The sequence below is a fragment of the Gallinula chloropus genome (assembly GCF_964237585.1).
Source record: "Gallinula chloropus genome assembly, chromosome: 11".
Lineage (NCBI taxonomy): Eukaryota > Metazoa > Chordata > Aves > Gruiformes > Rallidae > Gallinula > Gallinula chloropus.
In genome coordinates, this window is record NC_140096.1 from 6,533,500 (window position 1) to 6,554,767 (window position 21,268).

At 46.8% G+C, this 21,268-nt stretch overlaps 1 protein-coding gene across 1 annotated transcript; it reads right to left on the minus strand.

The window, feature by feature from the left end:
• Window positions 1-666: 666 nt before the first annotated feature.
• On the minus strand, window positions 667-20,339 carry IRS4 (insulin receptor substrate 4; the record flags this gene model as incomplete). The annotated part of the gene is made up of 2 exons (XM_084269121.1): window positions 667-962; window positions 16,823-20,339. 2 exons carry the CDS (start codon window positions 20,337-20,339, stop codon window positions 958-960), a joined length of 3,522 nt encoding a protein of 1,173 aa, XP_084125247.1. The 3' UTR covers window positions 667-957.
• Window positions 20,340-21,268: the final 929 nt, after the last annotated feature.

A 21,268-nucleotide genomic window follows, 5' to 3' on the forward strand; every position in this document is an offset into this window, starting at 1 on the left:
AAGGTAAGATCAATTAGGGTGGTTTCCCTTTAAAAAGCTACAGCTGACAAATATAATGCAGAAGTCACAAACGCTGGGTACGACTCTGCAGTTCCCCATTTGAATGCGTGAACAAAAACCTCATTTTACACAACTCGTATTTATAAACAAGTATCTGGAGGGTAAGAACAGAAACAATCTACAAGACAACCAGCCCATTAACCCTACTTTGTACATACCAAAATTCTGAGCAAAAAAATAAATTGTTTAAGCTCCGACAGACAATCGATTTCAAACATTCTAGCCTATGAGCAAGAAATACCTCTTGTACCAAAAAAGCAAAACCTTTTAAAAGAGAAAAAGGGAGGAGGAGGAGTAGGGAAGAGAGGGCAGAAGAGGTGTCTGCTCCTCAGTCCCGTTCGGTCCCAAGAGTTCACCCCTGGTGCCGATGGGCACCTCTCCTTCCCTCCCCTCCTCTCCCTCCTTCTGCCCAGCCACCTGAAAAACTCATGAACTGCCAAAATATTTCTAAACAATACATTTTTTAAGCTAACCACTTGTTAATGTACCAGAGAAGCAAAATCCATGTTAAACAGACAATCAGAAACCAGCTTTGACTTCTCAGAATATAAATTAAAATAAAATTCACGGGAGAGGCAGGAGGAAGAAAGGGGCATACTGGGATCTCCTGTTAGCATTCACACTGCCTCCCACCAAAGAGATATGACATGAAAGACCAAATTCCATCACCAAAGCACAGCTATGAAAAAAAAAAAATCTCTCAATTCAAATTAATTCAACTGTAGAGAGCTGATGCCTATGAACAAATTAATGGAAAGGATGCGCGCTTCTGTCCGTGCTGGTGGAAATGAAAGTAGCCGGCTGGAGCTGAGCTTTGCTTCCAAAAGCACCACACAGTTTCTGGAGTTACCAGCAGAAAAGTCTCCTCTTCCAACCATGGTTTCCGTGGCAATGCAGTCAGTCTAGAAAGGAGGAGGGGAAAGAAGTTGTCAGTGACGTTTTAAATACAAGTTACAGTGGGGAAAACGTGTTTTCCAGTGAGGAGAATACGTGGAGCTTATACATGGAGCTTGTCCACTGTAGTGGACAGGTGCTCAGCACAGAGCCTGGGGTCTTGTGGAGGGAGGGAGCAGTACCGGGTGGTATCAGGCTGTGAAACCCTGAGCAACTCTGAAGTCGGAAGCAAGGACCACAGAGCTGCTGTGACCACACACGGACACGTGTGCGCTGGACAGGACCTGGGGCAGGAGCCAGCGCCGCACTGCTGGCCCACGCGCTGCGGCAAGGACCAAGGCTCACAGCTCCTCAGCACCTATTTCACTATCAATAATCACTTTAATGAGATCTCCATCCCCTCAACACGATGGGCGATGCACATAGCAGAGGCTATTACTAAGCAGGCAGCGCAGCGTGCGTGGAAAGCAGTGCTGTTCACCCAGGTGTAATTAAGGCTGTGGGGAACACTCCCATCTGCAGCAGGTACAGAACTGCAATATAAACACTCCCTGCCACTCCAGCCCCAAACAAGGAGTGGCACGTTGTCATGCTGCCTGCCCTGTCCTCGTCTTTTCAGGAAAAGGCTTGATGTAGTTCTGAGAAGGGACCCCTCAGAGCACAGTTCTTCCCTTTCACACGGAAGCCTCACCAAAAGGCAACGCACGGCACAAAAGCACGTAGCTATGGCAGCCAGCCACCTGCACTGCTGCTGGCAGCAAACAGCGCTGCACACTGACTGGAAAAGGCAAAATCCAAAGCACTCACTAAAATGAGGGGGAAAAAGACAATCTTGTCTTACAGGAAGATAAAGCTGGGTGACAAGGCAGAAATGGGAGGAGGAGAGGATGCCCTCAAAGCAGGACCCGGCTCTGCAAGTACATGCACATGCCAAGGTAAGAGTGACTCAAAAGGCTCCTGACATCAAACAAACTGGTGAGGGGGATGCAAACACCTCCTGCAGCAGCATGAACAAACTGAGGAACGTACAAAAAGTCCCTTTTCAGCCTGCTGCAAAACACCTTCTGCACCCTGTGAACACTTGTTTTCAGTCTGGAGGGGCACCCTCAGTCAGATCCTTGGGTTACACTGTCTCCCAGCCCTGACTGACTGTCCTCTTCCCAACAGCAGTGTCCTCTGCCAGCTGGGTGGCTCTGGCCACCTTCTCTTCTAGGTCTGAGCTACGCAACTGGAGGATGTTTTCTGGCATTACAGGGAAGAAAGAAACAGCAGGTTGCTCTCACTGAGAAACAACAGCTGTTATACAAGGTTTAACCCCAGAAAACATCAGACATGGAAGCACAGTCTTCCCCCTCGAAGCCAGGCTGCAGAGACTCACTCACTGCTCTGGGAGAGCTCACTGCTGCTGAGAGCCACCGCGGTATGGGGTGAGCAATGAGCTTCATTGCAAAGCTCAGTGACAGCAGTGTGGCCCACTGGAAGGAAAGAAGAGGTGTCTGGAGCTGAATGCTGCCCGTGCTCTGTTGCAGGGTCACAAGGAAATTGGGTAACTCTCATTGCTGAAGAACACGTAGTGCTTCACAGCCTCTACCACGGGAAGAGGCTGAAGAGAGTGTGACCATCTCGCAAACCTGTATCTTGCTGCCCTAACCAAGCATGAAGCATGCACACACAAACTCCACCCAGAGTTTAAAAAGTTCTGATTTCTGTACAGCTAAAAATACAATCCCTTCACAAGAAAAAGGAAGCAAGAACGAGAGAGGAACAAAGCTCAGATGAGCTGGGTTGGGCAGCCCTGCCCCTACCACCGCAGCCGGGACAGCCCCAGCTCTCGGCAAAGGCTGCCTGCTGCTCACAAGACAGAGAAGCAAAGACCACAGCAGGGCTGGGAGCAGCGCACAAGTACAGAGGGGTCCCTCCACTTCAGAGAGAACTCAAACTTTTCATCCCAACACAACCCACACCAAGGTCTGGGCTGCTGAGTTTCATTTTTCAAATACACAGTGATTTCAAAAATGCTGTAACTTGGTTTTCCACAATTCAAGGCAGAGACAGCCAAAATACACCCGCAACTCCAGAATCCCCATTTGTATTATTTCACAGGCATCAGAAGATCACTACAAAGAGCTATTGCTTGTTGCCCACAGAGCGTGATGTGGTTAGTGATGGCTTTGTTTTCACAAGAGCCAAGTGGAGCTATTATTTTTGAAATAGTTTTCCTCTTTAGAAAAACATTATTTTGTTGTAAGCCCAAAGGATGAAAACACGCAGCACAGCTTGCAGTGAATCACACCTCAACCATGCATGCCAGTCAAGCATTAAGTACAGTTAAAGCTTCTATATTAAACTCACATTCAGTAAAAATTAACATCTACCAGCATCCCTCCACCCTCTCCCAGCTGAGGACCTGTGAGCTTACATAAAAGGAACTTCAAAACCTCTCTCTGCTTTTGTCAGGACATTTTTCCTCCACGCCTAACACACAAGGCACACCTGAAAGCTGCCTGACAAGTTAGTCTAATCTCTCCAAGCATATCCCCAAAACATTTCTGAAAAGCAAAGGCCCAGTTGTTTGAACCAGACAAACAAAAAACTTTTTGGAAACTTTCATACCCTTAACACCAAATGACATCTGAGATACGTGCAGGGAAGGGGAAGAGCTTAACAGCAAATAAAACTCCCTGCTTAACTCAGAAGGCTGCACGATAACCAATCCTACAGCAAGCTCCCAGGTAACTAATCAGAGCCCAGACCAACGTGGATTTTCATAAGAAACCAGAAGAAAGTACCCTCCACTGAGCTTCACTACACCTTATCAATTCCCTGGATGCCATGGCCCAAACACAGGGTTTTACACCTGCATAGAGGCCAGCTCAGGACCTCCTTGCAGCATCCCCCTTCTCAAAACTCTCTGTTTGTCACACAAGATCTCATTAATTTGTTCCCCCTTCTCCCCATCATTATGAACTGTACTTCAGCAGGTTTCTTAACTTTTAAGCTAGAACAGAACTGGGGCAACTATAAACAAACACAAGGGAGTTCCACATAAACATTACCTACAAGCTGATAACAGTCTCAAAGCCTTGAATCCTTCAGACATGGGGTTATTGGTTGTCACCACTTCTCTAATCCCCTTGTTAAAGCTGGTAATTTCAGCACTGCAGTTGGAGCATTGCAGCTGGCTGATGCCTTGAGTCATCAGCTCTTTTCTGGGATAAAAGCATCAAGCTTTTATATATATACACACACACAGATGTAATTGACATATATATGTGTGTATAGAATCATAGACTCCTTCAGGAGTTGAAAGAGACCCATAAGATCATTCAAGTGCAACCCTTAACCTGCCAAGCCCACCACTAAACCATGTCCCCAGGCATCACATCTACACATCTTTCAAACTCCCCCAGGCATTAGTGTCCTTGGGGGCTCTTCTCCCACACATCTCATCTTCATCCATCGTTTGCCCACCAGTAGGTGAAGGTAAACCAATGAGGGACTTGAAGCATTCAGAGACCAGCACCACTTCTGTGAAGCTGAATGATCATATTTCAGCCTTTATGAGCTAAGATTCATCAGCCAACAATTTTCTGTTAGTAATACAAAGAGAAGAATTGCTGATGAACAATAAAAACCAGATTAGCATTTCATTACAGCTATCATATAAATGGATTCGACTCAACGCTGAGCAGTAAAGGAAGCTGTCAGAGAAATGGATGAACCAACTCTTCTGAAAGGAAAACAAACTGAGATGGGAACTAGCTGGGAAGAGAGGATGGATGCTCACAAAGTCGCCCCTCATAGATCCCACCAAACAGAACCACGTAGCCAGATCAAACAGCCAAGTCTGAAGATAACTTGGGCTGGCAGCGTAAACACAGGGCTGTTCCTGGACTGTCACGAGCTTTTCCAAGAAAATCTGCTCAGCCTACCAAAAAAAAGGCTGATAACTGATCATTACAACAAAATAAGCAGCACAACCCTGAGCCCAGAAAGCCCTCTGCACTTTTGAAGCAGTTGAGAAATTCACTAAGTAGTTTTGATGACTCCTTACCCTGGGCTTTTCTGCTTATTCAAACTGCAGCTCCGTTACCAGACTCTACACAAAAGCTTCAGCCTTTGTTCAAAATCAAACCCTGGTGCCTCCAAATATTGAGAACACAAATCCAACTTCCTGTGAACATTTACCATGGAAAATGAGTCCACAAAGCATCCAAACATTTCCACAGATCACCTCTCAAAATAGATAAGCAAAGGTTATTTTCTTTTTATTTAAATTCAGTCTAAGATGGGATCAGATTCTAAAACTACATGTGGGTGTCCGAATCTTTCCAAGAAACAGAGGAAAAGGATCACAAGGGCGCAGAGACACTAAGAGGGCAAATATTTAAAATAGGATGGCAGGATGCCATTGCTCCAAGATGTTTTGTCTAAAGTTAAGGAGCACACTGAGGAAGTGCTCTTTAAAGTTTTTTATGCAAAAATAACCTGGTTTTATAAAAATTAGGGGCAGAGGATTAGTTTAGTCTTAATTCATTAGACTGCAAACCCAGCATGTCCCATTTGAAAATGTATCAGTTGAGGGTATGTCCAATTTACACTTTTCCTGCATCTGAATTACTATGGTCCTACAAGTCAGGCAGCTTTGAAGCAAACCAAGAGTTTTAAGAAGACAGAAGACCAACCTGAATTCTCTCCAAGAAATCCATCCTAAATAGTATCTGTTTTTACAGGAAAGGCTTTTACTGACATAATTCTACAACTGATTCCTAAAAGCATAAAAGCTTTGCTCACAGAAGATATTAATTTAAGATCATTTAAATGATTAAAACCTCCATGTCAAAGACTAAGCCAGCTTAATGCTTTCTGGAGAACACTCCTGGAGTTCTCCATTTCCTGAACTTCAGGTTAGGGGGAAATCGGAATTCATCTAACTTGGCAGATCAAAAGCAGCAGAACAGCCCGAGACTCTCTCGTACATGGCCACACAATATTCCTGTTTTTCAGGAAAGCACCAAATCCCAGCACGACCTCAGGACACAACGTGTGTGTCCAAAAGCATTTTGTCCTGAGCAACGGGCTAGGGCAGGAGCACTGCAGTGTGGGGCACTTCAAACCTTCCTTGCAGCACGCAGGTAATTTACCCAAATACAAAATAGTGAGGGATTTTTTTTTGCCTCAAATCTTACCAAACACATAGTTACCATCCTACATCATTGTCCTATTTCTTCAAGTTCCTATTTTAATGGCCTAGCTTCAGACCTTGCTAGAGGGAAGCGTTGCTATTGGAGAGAAGCGGAATTCTTTCTCAATGTGCAGGCCCAGACACCACCAGGCCTGCACACACACACCAGACAACCCGACACACTTACTGTGGCCCAAACGGGGCCCTGACGCAAGAAGACATCCTTATTTGGGAACTGGGCTAACCTACAAGCCCTCCATTAAACTCCTAAGTCACATACTTTCTTCATTAAACAAACTAACGATGCTGGAATTGAGCTGCAGCTTTACTGCCTCTCCACAAGCAAACTGTGTTTTTAAAAACCCCCATCACGTGACCCACTTCTCCCTGGACGAGCTGTTTAAACACAGCGACTGGTAACAGAAGCCTCCTCAAGCTGGATTTCTGAAATTGAGGAGCTCCTCTTACAAACAGACTTTATCCCCAGTTGTTCAGTTGAAGCGTGGCTCCTCCACTCTCAGTGCTCAGCAGTTAAAAACCCTCTCCTGTGCTTCCAGATCATTTTCACTCACTTCCCAGAACCGCCTCATCTTTTGTGGCAGTGCCGCCTCCTCCTGTTGTCTCCCACAGCAGTGGTGTTTCTAGGAAGGCCGTACGCACGCTCCCTGATCTCATCTCTTCTACTGATTCCTAGAACTAGGAAGCTTCCTGAAGCTCTGGCAGGGCCCTCACACCAACTCCACCTGACAGCCTGGCAAGAAGTTGTTGGGGGATTTTTGGGTCTGTTTTGTCAGCTGGTTGTTTTGTTGGGGTTTGGGGGGCAGTGAGGAAGGTGATTTAACTAAAACTCTATTAAAATAGCAAGGCAATACTGGAAATTAACCTCTCTCCACTCACAAGTTCAACATTTCAGATTTTCATGCTGCAGAAGGGAAGGAAAAAAGTTCTGCTTTTTCCAAAGCACTCTCCTGGCAAGTGTGTGAGACTACGACTGACCTCCTAAGCTGCAGAAAACATAGGTCAATTTTAGCCCAAAAAAACCCCGAACCCAAACTTGTTTGCATGGCTTCTGACAACACCACCTGCAACAGCTCCCACTGCTCTCGTGACAAAGGTTAGGCACCCTGAAGTGCCAACAGGGACCAATACATTCCCAGCCTGTGCTCTTGCCACAAACTGGATGTTAAGACCTGTTACAAAACAAACAGGAAAGGAAACAAGCCCATCAAACACTCACTGCTCTGATTCCCTCATTCAAAAATGACTGGGAATAACTGGAAGAGTTTCATAGTAGTGCAGGAAAAGCTCATGAAAGGTGTGAAACAGCTTCCCCACGAGGTACAACCGAGTAACAAGGACCTTTCAGCCTGCAGAGAAGTATTTGGATGTATCAGGAAATTAAAAAAATAATAATTACACCATAGGTCCCCACTGTGGACAGTACAGGAGGCTGCTGGTGGCACACTGGCTGAGTGTATGGCTGAGGAGGATACAGCATCTACACAATCTTATGGCATTTCAGCAAGCTCAAGTGGCACAGAGAGGAAAGAGGGTTCCTTATCTCATCCAGCACACAAACTAGGGGCTGCCAAACACAGCCAGTGCAGAGCCAGGTCCAAAATAGGCAGAGATAGGTCTGCATGCAGCATGTACCAACTCTGACCACAGGCTGCTCTGGATACACGGAGTTCACACAGGACCACAGAGATTGGAAAAGTACTTGATTAAAGATTCATAGAGGATTATAAAACAGGCAAATTACATCAGGCTCAGGAAATCCCCCAAGCTGAAAACAAAAACAAAACCAAACAATCAGAGGCTGGGTGTACATCTGCAGGAAAGCATTATATACACCTGCCCTGCTCTTTTCCTCTGCTGGGTGGTGTCTTCAGTTTGACTGAGCAAAACTATTCTTATACAACTAAAAGACAGGACAATGTCACTCACAACAATGAAACAGCTCCCCACCCTTCCAATCACCTTTCCTGATATTTCCCTTCTACAGAAAGTTTCACCTGTTCTAACTCAGCCCTTTGCTCTTCCCAACCCCTTTAGCCATTGCTGTTTCAAAGCACTCAGCACTGCCTTTTCCTTTCGCTCTACTGCTGTTAACAACTGCCTTAGGCAAAGAGTTACTACACGGCCCCAGACCCAAGTCCTCAGCCATACCTTTTGCCCACATTATTGAGTCTGCATTAACATCAGGATCCCCCAAACCCTGGTTTATGCTGGGGAGGAAGAGGAAAGGTTCAGATCGCACTGCGTGTGTGAAGCAAGGTCTCAAATCACAGCACATGCACAAGAGCCAAGCACAGGGCCTTCAGCTTCCTGGAACTCACCAACAACAGGATTAAACTGTGTCTACACACAGACAAGTTTTAATCAACACTGTGCAACTCTTGTTTGGTTTACCTTATGGAACACGTCACCACTAATATTTCAAACTCGTACACCCTCCAGAGTGAATCAAGCCTCACTGCTGCCACCATTTCCAGACACCTGCAACCACTACAGTGTCCAACCTGATCTACCAACACAGAAATAAAGTCACTTTCTCCTGTCAAAGCAGTCATTTTGCACTGCAGCTTCCAGCAGCAGCCCTCAAGCAGCTGAAAGCACCACAGCAGCAATGAGTGGGTGCCACCCACACCCCTCAACTTAGAGCTGGACTCCAAATGCTCCGATGCACTGGTTACAAATCCTCCCAAGCCACACTGCTGTCCCATCCTCAATGCTAGAAGACTGCCTGAAGGTGAGAGATGTCACCTAAAAAGCCCCTGCAAACCCCAAGGAGGAGCCAGCAGTAATGCCAAGGCAGCTCTACCACCCTAGCTGCATCTGGAGCCACATCTCACAAAAAGCAGAGGATGGAGATCCACACAACATTATGGCCTAGGGGTGTTGCACAGGGTGATGCTGTGCTCCAGCACACGCAGCCAATCTATCAGTCACATGGCTGTGGGGAAACTAACGTACAGAAAGGTAAAAGGAGGAAGAAAAACAATCACATTCCTTGTGTAAAAGGAAGAAGTAACCACTGGGACATGCTCCTAACTTGGAGATACGTGTTGGCCCACATTCCTCTCACCAAGATTAATATCCTGGCCAGTGCTCTGACATTTGCCTCATCCTTTTCAAGTCATTTAAACCATTAGAACCACTGTATTTATAGCTCACTACCTTCCATAGCTCCCTGCCGCGCTCAAACCCTTCAAGTGCCTTTACCAGCTTCCTCTCTTGCAGCAGTCTCAGGCAGCCTTTTATCTCTCCACAGGCTGACTCTTATCTTCACTCTGCCAATGGCAGCAGCCTTGATCTTTATCATACTCTCCACCCCAGCCCATTAAGTTTCATCCATCTCCTTAGTTTCATCTTTAAATTGTAAACTCCATAGGACAGCAACCAACACATTTACATTTGCGGCAGGGTACAGGGACATCCATCCTGCCTACCTGTTCAGGTTCTACAGCGAGTAGCACACACATTTGGAGCTACAAGCTTTCATTAAGACTGCCACAACATGGTCTGAATGACCACCTCAAGATCAAATCTCTTCATTTTTTCAACTGATGTCTAACTGATTTCCTGTTCACTACAATCTGCAATTTAAAACCTACTTGTTCTAAAAACAAACAAACTCCCTACCTGTCTCCCCCACCCCCAACATCAGTTAAATAGAGATGGCAAATACCTCCCAAAGTGTCTCACATAACAAAAAGTAAATATTCTGAATTCAAGAGGGGATGTTACTACTGAAAACCCAAACAGCTTACAATTTTTTCTAAAGATTAACTTAAAATACAAAAACCAAAGCAAAAAGTTAGAGCAAACTTCTACTGGTTTAGACTTCAGAAGCTTTACTTTACCTGCATCCAGCTTACACTGAGGAATGCTCTCAGCCAACCCACCTGCAAACTGGCTCCGGTTACTTACACCGGTAAGTGAGAAGCGCCCAGACTTGAGGAGACACCTCTCTCTACCATTTGGTTTGTCTTGGCCATTTTAGCCCAGCTATTGACCAGTCTGGTCACAGAAATTCCAGTGCCCATCAATAACTTCAACAGGGTTTTTCCTACAAATAGGGTACCACCACATGGCTCCCACTGCAATAGGTTTTCATTTATCTAATGATGCATCTGCTTCACTGCCACTAAGAACTCTCCAAACTCCTGGTAGCCTAAGAGATCTGTGTGAAAAGAAGCAGTTCTTGCCAAAAAATAATTCAGGCTCAGGCTATCCAGAATTAAAAAAAAAGTTATTCTGCAAATCCAGCTGTGCAGCAAGAGACATAAACAATAAACCAAGCTGGCTTGGCACGAGTAGGGGAACAGAATCGCTCTATTCCCTGCAGAAGGAGGGTATCAGTCACTAGTGCCTCGACAAATTTAGAATCAAGTTTTGCCGGGTTTCTTCCACACCTTTTGGTATTATTTCCCAGGATTCCCAGAAAAAGCCCCAAATGTTTTGCTATCTTCAGTCATTTCACAACATCTGTTCTACTAAAAAATAAACCTTTCTCCAAGTAGGTAGCAAAAATGAAACACTACTCTTACCTATTTTATGCCCTAAATAACAATTCCACTTGCTATTTACATAAGTTGATAACACAGACATGCTATACAGTGAACACAAGCATTATTCACCTTTTAGTAGTAATTTAAAAGTTTTCAGTTTTCCTGAGACACATTACATTGTATCATCACCTCAGAATTACAGCCAAACCTTAACTGTATTAATTGCAGTTAAGCCCCCTCTTTCAAAACCTCAACTTCCAAAGGTTATGAAAGACTAAACCTTACGCTTCCCCAGTCACTGCCACACAACACACACATACACACACACGGTCTGAACTGTGAGCATCCCACCACCTAGCTAAACTAACAGAAAAATGGTGGCTTGAAATAAGCAACCTTTGCCCCTTCAGATACAGCTCATGACTTAACCAGGGCAGAAAAATTCTTGGTAACAGTCTACTACACTACTGCTCTTTGGGTAATGTTACACCTGAAGCAAAATCTCCACAAATCCAAGCACTTATATGTTCAAGATCATTTAGATAAGATACCCAGCAAAACCTTTGATGAGTCAGGCTAATTTACCTTTGTCTTCCCACTGCCCTCAAGTCTGTCACAAATCCCTATTGATCAAGGTTCTCAACTAAAGCATAACCGTCCCTGAGCAGAGTGACCTTCAGAGAGATGCAGGGCTTGATTAAAGCTAGAACATATTTTCTCCTTCTCCCCTGCTCAAAGTTTTAACCTGTAAGACAACAGTGCAGCTTGATCACTGATTGATTGTAAATATGCAAAGGCTAAATGGGGAGGGGGAAGAAAAGTCAAACCAGCAAATTTACAGGGTGGGCCACAGGACAGCTCTCAAGCCAAGTCATTACAAACCATTTAAGGATGAGTAGTAAGATAATGCTACATTTTTTGGGACAAAACGGCAGTTCTAATACATGCCCAGGCTCTGGAAAGCTCGACTCTCACCTGCCTTTCAATGTTATCACTCCATTTTCCCTTAGGTTGAAGAACACTGATCACAACAGTACTTAAAATGAAATTGTAGTTTTGTTTCCTGCCTCAGATCAGAAAAACAAAGTTGTTAGCACAGTCAGCATACTGGACACTTCAGCATAGTTTTAGGAGCACTGCAGATCCACAAACAACACACACACGAAGGCACAACACAGTACTATGAGCTCTTTTTAGTACCATCCAAAACCTCAAGGTATAAACCCTCCCTCCCAGCAATCAATATGAGGAAAACTTATTAAAGATCCTTTCATTTAATAAAAAAAAAAGAGCATATACAGAGAGGGAAAAAAACCCCAAACCCAAATTTTACTCACTGCTAGACTTCCAAAAAAACCAAAAAGAGTAACGCTGGGCTGGAGCACAGCCACTGTGAGGACTGAACAAGCACTGCACACCTCCTGCTACCCCAACCTGCCCCCCCCGCCCCGTGAGAGGGGCAACAAGGGCACTCAGACATTGGTAGGGAGGAGAAAATGAGAAGTTTTAGAGAGAAAACTGAACAGGCAATAATGCATATAGCACTGGAATCAGTACTGGATTACCCCCCTGAACTCCCCACATCCATGCTTTAACCTACAAGACAGCTATGAGCAGAAAGTTTTTGACTTCCCAAACAGACACGTGTCACCATCAGGTGCAACTACAGATTGCAAGCCTGGAAAACTGATTTCCAAAGGTATTTCAACACTGACTACAAGTAAGTGTTCTCCTTCAGTAGCAGGGGAACATTCTTGTCTCAGGTCTTCTCACCCAAAAGCAAGTAAAACCCAACTGATTATTGGTCAAATATGTCACAATTAGCTCACTGCATGGCAAGAATCTGTTCTGCCTTCAGCAGCTCGCATGCTACTTGAGAAAGTTTCCCTGGGTATTACTAAGGATAGTCACTCCAGACTGTTGAAGTAGCATCTGTTACAGCAAGACTGAAATGTGGAGGGTTTTGGTGGGTTTTTTTGAATTATTATCCCAACATTACTCCAAAGCTGTAGGATACACAGCAGCTTTCAGCTGTGCTTCAGTAGGGTTCTTCAAGTTATTTTTAAATGGGCCCATGCCTTAAGTATTCTGCCAATACAAAAGAGCTTCAGTTTAAAGCAAACTTTCAAAAACCACTAGTCTGAAACCCAAAGGGGCAGTTATTTGCCTGGTATCCCGTAAACTGTAATTTACTATATTAGTAATAGCTAAAACTTCCAGCTTCTGAATGTCTCACAGTGTAGACTGTTCAGTACATTCTTCAGGATTCTGCATCTGAAACACACACGTTACCAGAAGTATCTGGACAATTCAGAACACAAGTTTTGCTTTACAGCTGTACTTTTTCCCTTCCTCTCAGCTCCTCAAAGCACACACACCACAGTCTAGCACAGGAGATTAAAAAGGTGAGGGACATTTATATTATAATCCCACACTTCAGAGTGCTCCTGAAATAATATCCTAGCATAGCGTTCGAGTATCAGGCAGAGATAAGATTAAAGAGTGGGTGTAAAATAGGTGGGTTGATACTAAGCTGTACATTAAATTTACCCTGAGCAGTCTGTTTTGGTTTTGGAGTCCAGGGTATCTTTTCAGGTTTAATATTTCTAATTAAGTCTGAAGAAACTGGTATTTTACAGGACCCATTATGCAGTTTATTACCGCCCAGTTCTTATTGTCCTTCTCAGTTTCTGCAAGGTCCAATGACAAACTATACATTAGCTAAGCCCTGTTTGAAGTAGCTTTAGTGTTCTGTACTCCTAGCACAAAATTTCATGACTCAGATTCATGTAATCAAAACTGCAAACCGCTTGCTTCAATATTGTGTAACAATGTCATGATGAAACTGTTTTGCTAATGACCTCCTTTAAGCACCAAGCATTAAAAATCAGAACCTTATATTCCTTTTATCATCACCATTAGCAACAGAAAACCTCATTTCAATTTTGCCTACACCTAAAATGAAAGTTTAATAACAAGTCAGGCTTAGTTCCATTCCAAGTCAGTGCCCTCTCCCTCCTCAACCCGTGTCATGAATGGAGAAGGGGGGAAAAAAAAAAAAAAGGTTTGATTCACATCAGTGAACCTGAACCAGAAGTAGTTTGGGAATTACAATGAAGGGGCAGTGATGCATTGGAAATCACTCTGCCACCCTCAGCAGTTCGCAGAAGGCAGTTGAGTCACGGAACATAATATTCCATTTGAGCAAACAAAAACAAAACAATAAAGCAAACAGCCAGGAGTTGGGAAGTGTTTTCCTCCCTGTAAACCTGCAGTGCAGGGAGAAGAGATAAAGTTCTCTACCTGACAGGATTTAATAAACATGGGTTAGCTGTTTTCTAGGAGGCAGAGGGTAAACATCTGCTAAGTATTACTTCAGAATGGCTTTAACCACAGAGCATTCTTCAGGCAAAGGGACCCAAAGAGCGGGACGCAGAAGGGAAGAAAAGGCAGCACTCAGGTCTGCTAAAAGTCTCCGAAAGTATTAAAAATATCAATTACACGCAGGCACACTACACCTCTTCAGGATAAGAGGTTTAAAAGTGGAGCTTTATTCTCAAAATGGAATGTGAAGGTGTTTCTCTGTAAAAAAAAAACTTTTTAAATATTAAAATTAAAGCTTTATTGCAGTAGAAACTGATAAACTGTTAAAGGATAGAGACTCCTAAAATTGTGCTTGCTATAGCTCAGATACTAGTTTACATTCATATACTAAATTGTGTATTTTTCTAATCAATAATTTAAAGTCATTGCTAAAGAACAGATAGATAGATACACACCACCAATTTACAGCACTGCACTCAACTTTGGCAAGCTACTTTTAGCCTGGGCTATTCCAAAATCTGTTCAGCCCTCCAAGAGCCACCTACGAGTGAGCGATCTCCACCCCACACACCCCCCCGCTGTGAACCAGAAATACTTTATGCTGTCTCTATAGAAAACTCCTAGGCCTTGTTTTGGAACAGTGTTTTATAATTTTCATTTTATTTCTCTTTTTAGGACTAGGAAAAAACCCCACCAACCTCAGCTCTTACTATTATCATGTTTAATTTCCTGCCAATGCCCAGGTTTTTATGCACTGAGCTTCTTTCACTTCATCTTAAAGCATGTTGCATTTCCAGAAAACTTCAAATGACAGCACACCCCAGCAGCTCTAAGGCTCTTGTGCCTCCCCCCTTGTAAGGGGCAAGGGACAAGCCTCAAGCACAGGGCTGTAGATGGTTTGCTGTCCTGGTAGTAAGCAAAATGTTTAATATAAATACAATTTCTAAACACATTATCTCTTGAAAAATACTTGAAATGTAATATTTACAGTACAGCTGAAAGGATCTGGGTTTGGTTGGGTTTTTTCTTTCTCCTCCATTTTGTAAGAAGCTTTACTTTCTAACACAGATTTCAGTCATAGGAGGTAAGATCAAGCAAGCATTCTGCTGTCTTTGGGGCTGCTTTTTTTTTATAAAAAACCCTACTCACAAATTGGCTCTGGCAATCAGCATGCCTTTGACTTAGCAGACAAATCTTTGAAGTGCTGAAAGACTAACTTTGGAAGAAAGCACTTCTTGGACTGGCAACTTTCAACGTCTTCTAAATTTGATTCCAACCAACAAAACAAAGCAGAGGAAAAAAAACCACTGAGGCAAACCACACATTTCTGAGCAGCCCCAAGCAGCGCTGCCAGACTTCGAATGGCAGCCGAGCTGAGTCAGGCTTATACCTTCACTATTAAAGGTTACACAGTTTTAGGCTCCTGCAACACCTTCTGCCTTTGGACACTTGGTTTTAAAGCAAAAATAGAAAAATCCTCCTTACTGTCCCACTGTTTAAGATTGCAATTAAAGATAAAAAAAAGCCAGGAGTAGCCTGTCCCTTTAGTGCCTTCACTGTTGACAGAGAGGTAGACAAATATCAATGTCCAACAGCGATTAAATATTTCCTCTTAGTACTCATCAATTATTGACTACACATACATTTGCAGAGAGAGGAAAACATCATTTCCAACACACTCAGTTTTCTATCTGGGTGGGTGAATTACTGTAAGGAGTTCAGTGGGTCACTAACACCGACAGAAGGATTATGCTTCCAAAGTTCGAGGGCAAGGCAGGCTCACACAAACACTGCTGCTCAGCCAGTGGACACGCATAATACCACTAACAGCTAATTACTATTTTTTGCTCCCACTGTGACAGCAAAGAGCTTAACATATGAATAAGAGCGTCCTTCCTCTTTCCCCTGTTCTTCCTCCCCACTGCCAACACCCTAATTTTTTATGCACACCTCAACTGTGTTACCTTTTTGAAAGCTACCAGGCTTTGCTCCCAAGTTTCAGACCTGGAAGATATCCCTCAGATCCTGCTCTTCCAATAACTGGCACTCCTGACCTGCTTACGCCAAAGGCAGATCCTCTGTGCAGCAGGAGAAGGGTTCTGGCTCAGCAAAGCACCCTCGGACACTACTGGTAAAGGTGGAGGACAAGGGCTGCAGAAGCCCCCCACCACCCTGGTCAGGTGCCAGGAGAGGGCTTCTCCAGAGGATCTGAGGATGCGTTGAAGACCAGAGCTCAAAAGGACTACACCAAACCTTCAAAAGAAAAAATAGTTCTGTTCATATAAGATTCAAGTGAAATACAGGCGGATTTGCGCATCACTGAACTGTGTGTTTCACCTGTATTTATGGAATGAAAGATACCTAAGCCCCAAATTTTCATGTCTAAACCCAATTTACCACTTTTCATCTTTCCCTATCCATGACACAAATTGCAAAATGCCAAGTTCACACACACAAAAAAAATGTAGAGTTATCTCCTAATAAGAAGGGAAGAGAAAAACAAAAGCAAGGGGAAAAAAGAGCTACCATAACCTCAGGATAAGAACTTATAATGTGAAATACAATTAATGATTATACTAGCAAAGTTCTTTCATCAAAACCTGAGGCAGATGCCAGTTTGGTAAGACCTCTAACTGCCCAGGAGAGTCACAGGAATCCCTTAGGCCCAGGTCCCCTTCCATCTTTCTTCAGTGGTTAGGATACTGCGCTACAATGAGACTGGTTGTGCCAGACTACTACGGAAGATTATCAAAAACACTTACCCCACTCTGAAGATGACATTTTAGAGAACCTAACTCCTACAGTTAAGCAAGTGTGAAAGGAAAATGCTTTTAAAGTTACAAACCTTTTCTCGCGGCGTTACACTTCAGCCCATCGGATCTGCTGAAATCTATGCTTACGTAAGCTCCACTGTCCAAACCTGAAGTACCATTTGGGAGGTGGCAAGTGGGCGCTGTAGTACTTGCCTCACAGCTTATAGGTTCATCGCGTAAATTCAGAGCGATGTAGTTTAAGCCATTCTGAAATCCAGTTGAGGTATCCCTGGACATTTTGCTTTCCTGACCATCAGAGATGTTTTCATCTGGTTTTAACCACACGTTGTCGAATGAGGCAGAGCTGTGTCTTTTGCTACTATCAGTAAAGAAAGAGGAGGAGGTGGTCACAGTCCCAGCAGAAGAGAATGTTTCAGAACTGTGTCTCCTCCTGCCTTGAGGATCGGCTCGAATCACTTTCGGTCCCATAGGAGGTTCAGAGCTAGGAACTGAGAAGCTATTGCCACCAGCATATCGATCAACAATGCAGAGTCTATTAACTATGGAAGAAGGGCTATCAATTTTTACACCATTGTTGGATTCAGTGGCAAATGGCAGAGGTGGAGTTGCTGCCATGTTGAACGTCATCTCCGTGTAGTCATCAGTCCTGTTACTCGCGGTGCTGACACAAGCGGTGCCAAATGAAAGCCTGGCGTAGTCAGGATTCGGTTGGTTTCTAGGAATACTGGAACTTGCATAAATGGAAATATCAGTAAGAGAGTTGGACAGTTCCTTTGCTGCTTTTGGTGACTGTACATCCAAGTCAACACTCATGTAATCAGAAAGCGGGGACTGTCTGTGGTCACTACTTGAGCCTAGGGATGACGGCGATCCTTCTGCAGATAAGGAATAGGGTGTATTACTCGCCTTCTCGTTAAAATCAATATTTATGTATTCACCAGGACTCGCTGGCTCAGGTGGAACTGTACGATCATACATTCTCGGGATAGTGTTACTCCCTCTTGTACCTAGAGGGAGTCTGGTGGGCCTGGCAGCCCTGTTCTGCACAAGTCCTTCATCTGAACCTTTCCCCACTGGTGACTTAGAGATGCCATTAGCCAGAACTTCACTGTTGACCCCTTTTACATTTTCCGGTCCACCATACAAGAGTTTTCCAGGTGAAGACATGGGAACATATTCACTGTGGTCACCATTTTGGCCCGACAGCGCCTTAAAGCTTCGGGGCAAAGAAAAGTACGAACTGAAACCTTTGGAAACAGAAGTGGTGTGAATGTAATTCGAGTCACCGGGGTGCTTCGGAGCTGAATTACCAGGTGACATATCCATATACTCATTGTTTGCAATCTTCTCATTACTTCCTTTAGAAATAAATCCGGTTAAAGGACTTCGTACAGGTGAGGAGCTAGCCTTTGGAAACATCATCATATATCCTCTGGAGTCAACCTGAGACGGTGACCATGAATTGTTAATCTGTTTTGGAACAGACATACTTTTAGGAGTCATTGGCAAATAATCGCTGTTGCTGGATAAAGAAGATGCAACTCCAGGCATCATTGGCATGTACCCATCATCCCTGGCTTTACTCCTACTTTGGTTACATATGGAATCAAGGTTAGCATCGTTGTACTCCAAGTCATGGTTATCTCTTAATTTTGGTGTTTCAGAGTAAAGTAATCGTCCATGATTTCCTGCAGAGTCTTCATCTAATGAAGCTGTAGTTTGTGTCGTCTTCTGCTGCACTGCTACAGAAGTTGGTTTTGTTAGAGAGTAAGTTCTTTTCCTGAGACACTTTTCAGCCTCCATATAATCATCTCTCGAGTTATCATCCGTTTGTTGCTTACTCATGGACATGTACTCACTCAGACAATTCTCCTCTCTGATAGGTGGTGTGTTTCCCAGGGAATCTGGTGTATTACTCCTGACCCGAAAGTACCTGAAATCTCCAGGGCTGGAGCCGTATTCATCAGAAGAGATGAATCCTCCGTCACTTGGGGAACCACAAACGGATGAGCTAGAAGGCCTGGTCAACATGTCTGAAGCAGAGCCATGGCCACTGCTGGAAGAAACACTGATGGGGCTTGTAGTGGAGGGAAAATGAGAAACAGGCAACGAAGCAGACCTGGTGTGGTATGACGAGCTGAAAGCAGCTCTCACATACCTTCCACTCCCTTCTTGTCGGCCCAAATTCATCCTCGCGGTATTGAGGTGGATCAGACTCCCGGTCACTGACCTAAAAGGTCTCGTCATGGTTCCTTCTCCTTCGCTGGATGTTCTGAAGCGATAGGAGTTGCTGCTTTTGGTGGTGGGAGGAGTCCCTCCAGCAATGCTCTCAGTTTTAGATCTTCTCTGCAAGCCCGTCTGGCTGGGGGGCAGGTTGCCCAGGTGCCTCCTAGTGGTGATGAAGGGGATGGGATTGGTACCGCTACCACCACCAGAAGACTGGCTCTTGCTTCGGGGCCTGAACTCTGCAAAGGCCTTTAGAGCTTTCATAGTGTCCAGAAAAGTCTCGTGCATATTCTGGGCAACCACCGAATCATCCACTTGCATCCAAAGCTCTCCAGGTCCAATGGAGGCAGATCTGCCCACTTCAATGAAGAAGAAGTTTTCTGAGTGTCCGCAGCGGCGAATATTCATCAGCTGCAAGTGGACAGAGGGGACCTCAGAGTTCAGCTTGACGAGGTGGATGGCCTTGCTGGAGAGGCACAACCTGTACACCCCAGTGAGGTTTTTTGTTTGCCCCAACCCTTTGGGCTTAACGTTGACTTGCCAGACCTCCTTGAAGACAGTGCCAGGCCTCAGGGTAGCACCGTAGTGCTCATCATCCTCATCCACCTGCTGATCGGCATGGTCCTCCTGCTCCAGGAACCCTCTCTTGCTCTGGCTCATGAGCTCGCTGATCGCCTGGTACCAGGCCTCCTGCTCAGGCTCGTTCTCAGCGAGCATGGCAAAGTACTCGTCCTTGGTGTACAAGGCGATGATGTGCTTGTGCTTGGCGTCTGCCCGCCGGCTGACGGTGAAGCACTGATAGAGGGGGATGACCCGCTTGGGCGGGGGGCAGCAGAGGGAGGCGGCCCCGCCGGCCCCGGCCGCCCGCAGGCTGCTCTTGAACTTCTTCTCGCTGTCGTAGTACTCCAGTCGGGCGGGGGCCAGGTGGCTCTCGGCCCGCAGGACGAAGTAGCGCTTGTGCCCGTGCTTCTGCTTCCGCAGGTAGCCGCACTTCCTCACGTCCTCCCCGGCGGCGGCGGCGGGCGGGGGGACACCGCGGCCCGCCGGAGGGGGCTGCCCGCCGCGGCCCACCGCGGGGACGGCGCGGCCCGCCGCGGGGGCGGCCTCCGGCGCCGGGCAGAGCGAGGCGCTGGGCGAGCGCCGCAGCAGCAGCAGCAGGTGGTGGGGCTGAGGGGACGGGCAGCGGCCGCCCTCGCCCGCCGCCGGCTCCCCCTCGCCCATCGCCGCCGCGCCAGGCACGCCGGGCTCCTGCTGAGGTACGGCTCCACCTCCCGTGTGGCGGGCGCCCGGCTCCTCCTCGCCGCCCCCGGCCGCCGCGCCGCCGCCGCCGCCGCCGCCCGGGCCATTCATCCCACTCGCCATCTTAGGGGCCAGGCAGGGTCCGGAGCACCGGGGAAGGGGTACGGGGCGGGCAGCGGGAATCCGCCCTCACCGGGGAAGCGTCCCCCGCGACGGGCCGCGCATGAGGAGCGGGCGGTGCCTGTGTGCGCGCCCACCCGCCGCCCCCGTCCGCGCCCTCCAGCCGGCCGCGCCGCGTCCGGCTACTCGCACTCACGCAGGCAGCCTCGGCAGCACCACGGCGAAAACATCACGTGACCCCGCGGAGGGCGGGGGCGCGCGCCGGGAGGGAGGCGGGGGCGGGGCGCCGGAGCGCGGCAGGCGGAGCCCCCGACGCCGAGGCGCGAGGGGGGCGGCGGGGAACCGGCGGAGAGGCTCGACGGAGTGGCGGCGGGGAGAGCGAATGGAGAGCGACAGCCCTTCTCCAGCCACCCAGTCGGCGGGCAGAGCTGGCGGGGAGGCGGGCTTCGTCGCGCGCTGTCCGGGGCGGGCGGGGCTCCCGCGGACGGGCAGCCCGACGGGCCAATGGGAGGCGGCGGCAGCCCCGGGCTTGCCGCGATCTGGCGGGGGTGTTTCCTGTGCTGGAGACGGGTGAGCGGGGAGAGAGGCGGGGCTGTCGGTAACTGGCGGGAGAGGGCTGAGCGGCCGGCGCGTCAACCAATCCGCGCCTCACACACACAGACCGCGGAGGCGGGGACGGGGAGCGATGTGTATTCGGCAACGCGAGTAAAAGGCAAGGCGGGGGCTTGAGGAGATGGGCAGGCCCCTCGGCCCATCAGCGCCGAAGTCCCGTCTGATGAGAGCTGTGGGCTGACGTTGCCCTCACCCAGCGCCTTTTCGGAGGAGCCTGTCCCGCCCAATTCACCCCCCTCCCCGCGCGCGGCCACGGGCGGCCCCGATTGGCCGGCGCGGCGCTTGGCGGGGGACGCCGGGCGCGCGGGGCGGTGGCGGAG